The sequence below is a fragment of the Alosa alosa genome, chromosome 9 (genome assembly GCF_017589495.1).
Source record: "Alosa alosa isolate M-15738 ecotype Scorff River chromosome 9, AALO_Geno_1.1, whole genome shotgun sequence".
Lineage (NCBI taxonomy): Eukaryota > Metazoa > Chordata > Actinopteri > Clupeiformes > Clupeidae > Alosa > Alosa alosa.
The window spans coordinates 22,283,963-22,296,073 of record NC_063197.1 but is presented as its reverse complement, the minus strand read 5'-3'; the positions used below and the strand labels follow the sequence as shown (position 1 = coordinate 22,296,073).

The 12,111-nt window shown below is 38.1% G+C and overlaps 1 protein-coding gene across 1 annotated transcript; it reads left to right on the top strand.

Annotated features, from left to right (window-relative positions):
• The first annotated feature begins 1,520 nt into the window (after positions 1-1,520).
• On the top strand, positions 1,521-8,444 carry rgs5a (regulator of G protein signaling 5a). The gene is made up of 5 exons (XM_048253116.1): positions 1,521-1,621; positions 3,162-3,275; positions 4,140-4,201; positions 5,570-5,736; positions 6,384-8,444. Exons 1-5 carry the CDS (start codon positions 1,578-1,580, stop codon positions 6,543-6,545), a joined length of 549 nt encoding a protein of 182 aa, XP_048109073.1. The 5' UTR covers positions 1,521-1,577; the 3' UTR covers positions 6,546-8,444.
• Positions 8,445-12,111: the final 3,667 nt, after the last annotated feature.

Sequence of the window (12,111 nt, the reverse complement as noted above, 5' to 3'; positions counted from 1 at the left end):
GTAAAAAGATTGGGTGTTGATTGGCCGCTGTGCTAAATCCCCTACCTATAGCACTAGGAATTTATATCAGAAAATCTGAAAATATCTAAAAAATACAGTAATATCCACGATTGTGCATGTTTTGATAATATAGGCATATGGCCCTCCTGAAAGGGAATATGTCTAGCAGCACCCCACTCTTGTCTGGGTTAGGGAAAGCCCACACTGACCTCACACTTTTCTCAGCCACAAGTACTACAGGAAGTGCCTAGTAAAACATGGCTTTAGACAAAGGTTTCGTGGGTAAACTGTACCATAAGTGCACTTTGTCCTACCATCACTGCACATCTAGTACCCTCTCTTCTCTAACCGAGAGCAAGAGCTTTCATCATCCTCATGAGTTGATTGTCATCACCTTGTGTTTTTGAAAGCGGCCTCTCTCCCCTCTCTTTTCCTTGTGAAATGGTTATCACCCTGACGATCATACCTCTGGTTGTACGGTGCTGTAACACAAAGACTCTCAGATGTTATCACCCTGTATTTTTGGACATAGAAGCACAGCCCCTCATTGCACCTTCTACCTCCATACTAGAAGGCCTTTCAGTCCACATGGATGGATTTGATCAGCTGCAGCCTCCCTTTGCAAATTAAAAGTTTGATCATTAGAAGAATCAGACTTAATCTCTTAATATTAAGAAGTGTTTTCATTTCCTTTTGTAGTCGACATTTGTGAAATGATATGTTCCTATGGATTTTGGTGGCAAGCACAGATACATGTTGTATACTATGCATTACTGTAAAATATCACTGCTGAAATAATATTTTTCTAGATCTAATGCTTTAAAAAGATCCAACACATTGACACATTGAGAATTTCAACTAAAATTGTACTGCATTTTATTGAGGCCTGAATTGATTAAGTGATTAGTTTTCAATGACATTTTAATGGTAATTGTTTGGTAATTTGGTGGTTCCAATCATTTTCTGATTGACCACTTTTTTTATTGATCTTCCCAGACCACCATTATAGTCATTTACAAGGCATTGCATTTCGTTGTGATTATCTTTAAAAGGAACCTCCAATATTTTTGTGATAAATGGAGATTAACCCTCTATAGTGCATTCTGCTCAATCAATAATGCTCATAATATGCATGCATTTTTGTTCACACATAGGGAGATAGTACTCTCAAAAAGTGGCACAGATTTGCCCTTACAATTCACAGTAAAAAAAAGTGATGTGAGTTTTAAGAGTTGTACTGTATGGTTTATAGAGTTGTTTATTGTTGTAAATTTTAGGGGAAGTCCAAACATACTGTAGCTCTGAAGTTCTTCAAGTTCTTTTCCCTTTACATTATTTATATAGTAATCAATGACTGTACAGATGGCAACTTAACCGTTAACTCTTTTTAAGTTCCCTGTGCTTTATCACCACTGTTCAGTCTGGTAGATTCAGCGCACTGTTGTGTGGCAGAAAAGCCTTTGATTGGTCCAGAGTTTCTGGACCATGGCCAAAGGATAGTCTCTATATAAACATGGAGAACCAGAGCTGCGCAAGGAATTCAAAAAGACCGAGAGGAACGGAACTTATCTTGGAAAATGTGTAAAGGATTAGCTGCCCTGCCCCAGACATGTCTGGTGAGGTGAGATCTCCATCTGATGACATTCATTTATACCATTTTTAAAGCCTTCTCTGTTTTTCCTGCTTGCTTGACGTCTTTTGCTTTTACCTCCAACATCAAACAAGGAGGTAAATGAAAATCGAGTTTGCTGTACAAAACAGAGAGGGGAGATTATTAAATATGTAGCGGGACTAGCATTTTTGGATGTGAATACTGGCTTTAGAACAGAAGATCAGAAAGACTAGTTTTTTGTTACTGTATCAAAGCTGTTATCTGCTCTTTTAAATTTCAGTAAAGTACACTAAAGTTGGCAATGAACCTTGTTGGGTGGAATATCAACATGATAAAATCTAGTAAAACTTGATGTAAATTTGGTGTAAAACACAGAAGGTATTGTAAGGTTGGCTCCTTATTTCTATCACAGCTGTTACTGAACAGAGTCACTGATTTGACTCATCTGTCTTTTTTGACCCATATTTTCTCTATCAGCTTGCATTGATTCTCATTGCTCTTATAAATATGTTATACAGACACAATGGTAACCCGTAACCAATTTCACCTTAATCTCTCATATATAATGTCATAGCACCTCGAATAATTTTCATCTAAACAATTTCAGAGAAACATAATTGTTTGAGACATTCTATTCTGAGTTTGCATTCTATTTGGTCCTGATCAAATTACTACATTTTTAGGCTTTATTTCTCAATAGCAACGTGAACCTGCACAAAGTGGTGGGGCATTCTGTTGTGTGCATGTTATTGTACCAATGAATGACGCACTTCAAAATGTATCATGCTTTGACATTTGCTAATGTGAATCAGCAGTGTTCTCTAAACATTCATGAAATAGGAGAGCTTACAGTGACCTCACCAAGGCAAATAACTACTGAGCTTTAACACATGAGGGCTTATGTGCCAACCATGTGACCCTGGAAAGTAAATATGGGCCGGGGCAATACAGTTACACCTCGTATAACTCTAGTAGAACAAATGTGTGATCTGTTTTGGATGTCTGATGAGGACACTTGATCATAAACACATCTCAGAAAGCTTCCCATCATAATGATCTGAGAACTGATGTACATCTGAAAATAGGTAATGCGAGAAGATAGTGTGTGGAGGCAAAAGGTCAAGTACATGACAACCAAAAACTTAATATCAATATGCCTATTTGTATTGGATTTATATTGATCCCATTGCTGTTCCTTTGCAGCTGTATTTACTCACCCCCTTTCGGACAAAAATGAACATTTCTCTTATTTCATAGAATTAAACTGTTATACTGTTTTGTTATACATATTTTGTCAACTGTCATACAGGCCTTTGCTATTCGGCGTTGATAAAGCACATAGCTGTAAGGTTTGTTTTAATGTTGTTTTGTTTACTCATTATATAGATAGATAGATATATAGATAGATATATAGATAGATAGATAGATAGATAGATGCTTTATTGATCTCCAATGGGAAAATCAAGAGTTCATTGGTAAGAACTTTTAGGTGTTTAATAATGTTTTTGACACAGCATGTTGAACATTTGATTTCTCCGTCACGATTTAGGGCTAAGGAGATCAAGAGTAAATTAGGAATCCTCCTCCAAAAGCCAGAAAATGCCATTGACCTGATTATCCCCTATCCTGAGAAACCAGAGAAGAAGCCAGAGAAGCTTCAGAGGTAAGCTACCACAGTTGATCCATCCCCTAATCCACCTCCTAAAATCTGTGTAATTTTGAAGACATTCAATAACAAAGACCATATGGTAGCAATTGTGACAGTGGTAACAGAGAAGAGTGTTATGGCTTCAGACAGGGGTGCTGCAAGGCAGTGGGGTGGTTGGGGCTAGGATGATTCCAAGGGCCCTTCACTGATAGGGGCCCCCACAGAACTTGAAAAGCATTATTATTATTATTATTATTATTATTAGGAGGTCTGAACATTATCTTATTTCACAGGGCCCAACATTTCTTGCAGCACCCCTGGCAACAGACAATGTGAGATCATACTATAAAGACTCCCCATCTATTTAAATGTATGAAAAGCATGTGTCCAACAACACGTGAGAAAGAGAGAGAGAGAGAGAGAGAGAGAGAGAGAGGGGAGAGAGCTTTGTGTGGAGAGAAGGCCTGTAATGGAAAAGTGTGAGGGGAGTGTTTATACTGTAAATTGCATCCCAATTGACCGAAAAAGCATTGCTTACTGGCTGGTCCTCAGTTGGCTTGCGCAAGGGCTTACATAAGTTTTGCTCAGAGACATGGTTCTGAAGTGTTCCAACTATAAACATCAGTTAAATCTAAAGAATTTCCTCGGAGAGGCACTTGAAATGACATGGAACATTGCCATCGTAAATGAGATGGTGACAGTTCCTTTAGCACAAAGAGGTGATTGATTGAATGGATTTTGTAACAAAAAAATACAAAAGTGGATTTTCCTTGCTATAATAAGATTGGCTATATAGTTGAGTTCTATGCATATGGTGGTCAAAAGTGACTTTTTGATTACAGTAGATTGATTGGTCAATTATGTTATTTTCACCACAAGACCCACCCCTGAAGAAGCTGCCCACTGGCGTGAATCTCTGGATCAGGTTCTGGCCAATGACTGTGAGTTTCACTGAATGTTTTGTTTTCTAAAATCTAAAAGGACAAAAAAATATGAAGCCAAATTTAATCGAAAATTATGTGTTGTGCTTTCATTGATTATTTGTGCCAAAATTAAGAGCTGTATGTCTTATACCTAATACCCATCTCTCACTGACCCATTGTCAGTTAATGTAGACCTTAAAGTACATTACAATAAGTCTGTTAAACATTGCATATACTGTAATGTGCAGTAATGTGCTTATACGATTTATAGTGGAGCTGGAAAAACTGTAACAAGTCACAAGAGTGGCAAAGTCACTTTTCCCTGAATTTCCTGAAATTTTGCATATATTTCACAGCAATAATATCCCTCCTGTCTCGTACATGCTTTATGTTAGCTGGGCAGAAAACTCCATGCCCACCATGCGTAATATATATCCGTGTCAGAAACCTTACAACACTGATCCAGGTAGACTGATGAGCATGCACTTGTATGTGTAAACTGTTTTGCTCATCTTGGACAAAGTGTGTGCAGATGGAGACAGGAGCTTTAAACTCTATTGCCCTACTTAGCTACCTTACCACGGCATAATATATTGGTGACTGTTTACTTTAGGCTATGGATTAACATGCTATAGTTGTTATGAATAATACATCACCTTCAGTTATATTAAGCCATAAGTACTGTACAGTAACATACTGCAGAAATTCATGATGCGTGAAGTAAGCTACAGTAATTTTCTAAATAGTTCTCATTCATACTTGCAAACCAAATGTTTTCTTGTAATAATGGAATTTGATGGATAATAATCAGGAGAGTGTCACCATTTTATGTGTTGAATTTTGTAAATAACAGCAAACTTGCCAACAGTGTCGCGAGCGGCTCTGAGAGAGAACAGAGCCTCAGTAAGCTTAACCACAATGGATGGTTAGATAAAATCAAGATAAAAGGCTGGCTTATAATGTGAGAGCCGATATTTTTTTCAGCCCTCGATTACCAAATATATGTGCTTGCTGCAACATTTTTGAAAAGCACAAACCACATAACATGAGGAAAACATAACAAGGGTCAACTCATTCTTTTGTCTAAGGGCAGCCTTCACTGATAGGTAATCACCGTTCACAAGGCTTTTGCTTTCAAAACAAACAGCCTCGCCTGCTAAATTGACTGTTTGGCAGATGTTTTTCTCATTATTCGGAAATGCGCAGCCCCTAGCTCTGTCAAATTGTGAGAGAGTTAAAAGCAAGCCACAAAATATAAATAATGCACCAGGCTCACGGATGCAATACTGTGTCCTGTGCCAGAATGTCCAACTCTGGCAGGTCTGGCTGGTCTGCGTGGAGGCTCACAGTTTGTACATATACTGTATTGTGGACTCTCCTCTACAGATGGTGTGGCCACTTTCAGGAACTTCCTGAGGTCTGAGTTCAGTGAGGAGAACATTGAGTTCTGGGTTGCTTGTGAGGACTTCAAGAAGACCAAGAACCCCATGAAGATGGCAAACAAGGCCCAAAAGATCTATGAGGACTTCATTCAGACTGGTGGACCTAAGGAGGTGGGTTGAAAGCAAATTAAATATTTTTGATGTAGCATCACACATTTCATTTTGATCCGTCGGGAATCCAAGCTAATATTTTCATGGGAGGGTTCAGGGATGAGTGGTTGAAATCACTGATGCTTCTCTCAGGATGCTTCGCAGGAAGAAAAATGAGCTCAGCACCACTGTAAAGCAGCCAACAGACCTCATTGTTCATATCAATGACTGAGTGATTATCAGGAGCTATCATATTGCCTGCATTCTCTCAAACTTTTTCTGGAGTCCTGAGAAATACTAACCGTATTTCTTGGAGAGTCATCACCCCCAGAACTTATGTAAACATCAGTTTGGAGAAAACAAGTAAAACACCTGCCAAACAGTGTGTATTTCAGCTCTGCACAGTCTATTTATGCTCAACCCAGAATTATATGTTCTTTCACAGAAATGCTTACAATAAGGGTGTCAGCAAATATGGGTGTCAGCATCTGTTTTGTGAAGTCATTGACTGGTTTTATAACCAGTAAGGTAAATATTTAGCTAGAATTAACCACTCAATCATAGTAAGTTTATATACCTCTTTGTTTAATCACAGTTTGTTTCAAGATTAGCAGTTTGCGATTTTCATAATTTAGTCATTACAATCCTCTCTGTTCTTCCTCTAAAAGGTGAACATTGATCATGTTACCAAAGACGTGACCCTGAGGAACCTCGTTGATCTGTCCCCTGCCACCTTTGAGCTTGCCCAGAGCCGCATCTTCACCCTGATGGAGAAGGATTCCTTTGGCCGGTTCCTGAGATCTGAGATGTACCAGGAGCTTCTGATCTAAAGCTCTGGCAGGGCTGCAGGGAGACCAAGTCAGGTTACTAAACCCAACAGATCTTACCTGATGACCAAAAAAGGCCCTTTTATAGAGTTTGGTTTCGAAAAGAAATCTGATCTATTCCTGTGAAGAAAGGAAGACAAAACGACAATGACATGTTCTGGTACCATTTTGACTTCAGACAGATTTCACAATTGGGAAAGCACATCGGTGGGGACATTGTCTGATCATTAAATTATGCCTCTTAAATATTAAGCAAAACTGAATTCAGTTCTGAAATTGACCTTATGTCTCCCTGCAGCCTACTAAAACCAGCTTGAAAAATCATTCAGAGGAGAACAGAAATAACACAAGATTGGATAAAATTGGTGTATTTGTGTTTGGATGATTTAACCCCAATTTTATTATGTTTTCCTGATTAAATGGGGCATTCAATACATATCCTGTAAATTCACATAAAGTCACTGCATCACTTATATGACAGTAGCATTTACTTTGTTGTCAGACCAGCCATTACCATCCACTAATGAAAACAAGATATTTCACATTCGCCCTTTTTGTCCAGAAACAGAAGTGATTCACTTAAAAGAGAAGAAGCCCCAAGAGATTACTATACTTTCATCATGAAGCTTTAAATTGAGAGTGGGAAGCAGGAAATGTCTTTTTTCAAAGGCAAGTTTAATATTCACAGAGCCATACAGTAAATAAAGATACCACCAGACAGACACATCGCACATCGCACACACACACACACACACACACACACACACACACACACACACACACACACACACACACACACACACACACACACACACACACACACACACACACACACACACACCAACAACAACAACATGAGTAATAAGTAACCTTGAAGAAAGCCTCTGGCCTTCGAAAAGCCACTCTGGGAACAGAGAAGAGAGATTTGTGTTTAGCACCTAGTGCCGCACTGCAAGTTGCTGAGATGGGAATATCAAGTAGGAACCAATCTTGACAGAGAACTGGGTAGATTTCAAAACAGGCTGACATTTTGGTCCTCAGGAAACATTTGGCCATATATTCCAACATAGTCCTATTTATTTTCTACTGATACTATACTAAATCAACTGTGCCTATGGTGTTGTTTCCTGTTTCTCCCTTAACTCTTCAATACCATATGTAACTGATTTTTCTTTTGGAACGTACTAAAGCCTTAGCCTGAATTCTAAAATCTTTCTGTTAGCACAATCCAGAATAATTCTCCTGATTAAGAGGATTTCAAGCATGCATCAGGGCGTAATCAAACATTATAAAACTCTATTTTATGCTCAGTATGTTTATGATGATATGTGTGTGGTCTCTTTATACAATATCCAAAGTATTTCACAATATATTATATATCCTTAGCACTTTACACTATCTTAAGTCCTTATTATTTGCCTACTCACTTTTGATTGAAATTGAACTCTGCTGGCCACGAGTTCACAATTTGGACTGTTTCAAACCTTTCAAAAAGGAAGTACCAAGCCCATGGGAATGCCTCCCCACTGATATTTCCACTTTAAAGATAATTATTTTGATTAATTTGACCATATAGAGTGAATTCACCATTTCAAGTATCAATGCAAGTGTTACTTTCCCTCAAAATAAACTTTTTCATATTTACAGTCAATGCATAAAATTGCATCAAATGAATTTTCAACATTTTGATTATTTCATTTGATGAAGATGGCAAAAAATAACAAATAATGAGGACTTAATTTGTGCTAATCACCTTATATTTGACGTAGAATGTGCATGTATTTTGTGTAGCCAACCATATATATATAAAATGCATCAATACATTAAATATCTGAGGATGTATTTATTTTTCTATGTAAATATCTATGGTATGGAGGAATTAAATTCTAAGTTATTCAATAATGCAGCGCTTTATTCACTATTGTCTGAGGATGAATCCATCCCAGAACAACGTGGCAAGATCATGTCATTCTTTCACTGTCATAAATGCAAAAATAATATACATTTTGATTTGTCACTTATTCTGTGTCAAGCATCTACTGGTAAAATGTACAATTTGGGGGTTTCATTGCAGATGAACAGAATATTCGATGTAATGGATTTACATATCTGAGAACTGACCGTGAAATTATATTTACTTTCTTTGTTTTGTTGGTGGCTTACAGCTCCTAAAAGGGTGACGGAGGCCCAGTGGATGGCACTGTTCCACATTCTCCTAGGTTATTTTTGTCTTTCCAAACAACTGCTTCAGGTGTTTTCAAGCGATGAGCGAGAGGGAAGAGAGAAGAGAGCGGGTGAGAGAAAAGACAGAATGAATGCATGAGGATGTGTGCGGAGGAGTGAGCAGAAACAGATGGACGATGGAGATGTTGCCAACACAAACACTGTTTGAGGCTCACATGCAGCACTCTACTGCTTCCTATGAATAGCCCATAAAAAGCTGGGCGACCCAAGGGGATGAGTGAAGCTAACAGACATGCGGTGGCTTTCCAGCGAGATATTTCAATATGCCTGCATTTTTTTTTTTTCGACGTGAAGAACCTGTGTGTCTGTGTGAGGTGACCAGTGAGGTTCTCTTTTTGGCTGCATCAAATGAACCCATAAGAATTCGCCCGAATGTACAGTGTGCATTTTAACATGAGTGTGTGAAAAAATCATGTAGTTTTGATGTTTAGCCTTTTTGTTTTTTACCCTTTTTTGGTCAATTCTACTTGGAGACAAAGTAACTGAAATAAGAAATGGTCTCCACATGTTTTTCCTTTGACAGGCACTGTCTGCTGGAGGCAATTCAGCCATGCACTTTGAAGTGTGTTTTTCTTAGACCTGTGTTTAATAACCCAGATAATGAGCTCTGTCTTGCTTGACTTTGCCATGGATCATGTCTTACTTTACCAAACATTTGTCACAGTGCAAACTACACTTGAGTTGAGTAATGCCCTTACTGGGCTCCAGAGGGAAACGGTTGCATGATAGCGCTTAGCGAGCTCATCAAGTTTCCCTGTGACTAAAGGACAAAAATCTTTCCCAATATTTCCCGAGAAACCACAAACACACACAGACAGCAAGCAGTGGGAAGATAAGCACTCGTACATGCCTAGTACATTCGGTCATTTGTGTTGAATGAGCAGTTAGTGTGGTCTTGTGGGACATACGCTCCAGACTACTTTGCCTCATTTACATTTTTTAAACACTACCACCAGGGCATTCATTCCTCACATTCTAAATAAAGATCACCAAGATTGATAGGTATAATAAAAAAATCTTTTAGCATTTATTTATTTATTTATTTTTTTTGCCAGGTCCTGAAAGCCCGAGGAGCTGGACAGTATATTGCAAGGGTCAGGAGGGTTAATGCACTGGGACTCTTAGTACTCATTTGGCTTGGTTTGAAAGATTACATGACTCAGTGCGTTCTCTCTCTCATTGACAATGGTTCTAAGGTCAGGCTTGATAATGCTTGTTTGGAATTTTCTCATGACTACATAAAGGAGTTCTGGGAAATGAAAGCACTACAAAGCATGGAAAATAACATTACAGTAGAGCTTTATATTAAAAGAAATAAAAAACAGATCAAACAGTAGGTTGATATTATTAGAATTCATAATATTATGTTCGATTGATTGATCAAATTCAAAACCATGTGTGCAATTCTTGAGCATGTGTGTGTATGTATGCACGTGTGTCTGCACATGTGTACATTAAAAAGGCTCCCTCCCTCAAACAATAATAACCAGCCCACAGCCAAGCTGCAGGATTGAATTTAATACCATCAGGCCTTCTGCTGAGGTCTAATGACCAGGCCTAAATCCCCCAGCAAAGCGCTGATGAAACGAGATGGGCAGAACAGAGGCACAGATAAAGTGTTTAGCCAATTGGAGGGAAGAACAGGGTGTTCTGGCAAAGCTTCATTTTAACCGCAAATTTGAAGGGCTGTTTTTATCTGTTCTGTTGAGTCAGCCATGGACTCACATACATTATTAGCTTTTGCCTTCTCTCTGTACAACTACACACTGCTGAGGAAATGGCTAAATGCCATCATTTTGATTCAGTGCCTACACCTTGTGACATTAAATATTTACAATGACCTTACAGCGATGTTTCCATGTGTGGATAATGTTTTGATGTTTCCATCTGTGATAAATTAATAATAATATAACAAGGTAATAAAGTAATACACTTTTATGCATTCACACACTACAACAACATGTAAGTGTATGGGTGAGTGTGTCATGGTTTCTATGCATATTTTGTGAACATTTCAAGAGATTCAAATCTCTCTTCTATGAATACTTTACATCTGCAACTCGAAGTGCCTCACAATTGACCCTGTAGCCCTCAAACAACACAATGGAAACTGGATAATAAGATTTCAAGATATCAAATAGAATGAATGGCCTTTCTTATGCCTCAGTGAATGTGCTGAGTGATATTTGAGGGGTATTACTACACCATATTGTCTATTCAAAAGCATTCAGCAACAAGCCACACAGCTTGTTCCAACTTGTGCTTTTGAAATGCCCCTCTTTATCCACCCATCAATCAACACTCAAGTTTGACAAGCAACAGCTAAGACCCATTGTCTATTCTAGTAGGCTTGAGGCACACCGCACATAAAAGTGTTTGTTTTTTGGTGTGTATAAAATAATGAAGTTGGTACATGAGGTGTAGTCTTTCTCATAATGTGTCATATTCATTTACATCATAGTGATTTACTAACGACTGTTTACTGAATTAAGCAATTAATTAATACAGTCTACGATACATGTGTTGTGGACACTGTAAACATGTGAAACTTGTAAACTTTTACATGTGCAAAGTTTTGGTGCTTATTCTTGATTCTTCTAGGTTTACTTTAAGGTAAGTTGAGGGAAGTTAATTGTTAAAATGTTCAAAAATCCATACAGCATACAAAAGCCCCAATAAAGCCCTGGGCCCTCAGAATATTTCAGAATTCTCTAATCTCTACCATCCCACACACCTTTCTCTAAAACGATTAGTTCTGGTCTTTGATTATGATTGGCTAAATTGTATTCAAAGTCATTGTAAAACACTCTGCAGCCCTTCACGCTGAAGTCATTGAATTCTATGTCACTGCAATTATGATCAATATAACAGTGCATGTGAGACATTCCATTTGTAACAGCAAGCCACGTTAGCAACCAACCACCACATGCTTTGTAAAGTTTTGATGGACAGATAAATGGATTAAAAAGACCAGATAAGTGATTTTTCTCTAACATCCAAGCGTGTGTGTATTCTATTGATATGTAGTATAAGGTAATGGGTACAGTGGCATTTAAGGTCATTTGTCACTGACCTGGAAAATGTCCCTCTTTTTCACAGCCTAATATAGTCATAAATCGGGCAGGTATAAATCACTGGAACCTTCTTGGGGCGTATTGCTTAAGTTTATGGTTAGAGGAGCAGAATCAACCAACTCAAAGTGCCAATAAACAATGTTTGACAAATCAAATGGAAATATGCCATTGACGCACCTGGAATTTAATTCAGTGTGATCAGAAAATGTCCGGAGGATTTTTCTTGTAAATGTATGTACAGTACAAAATTA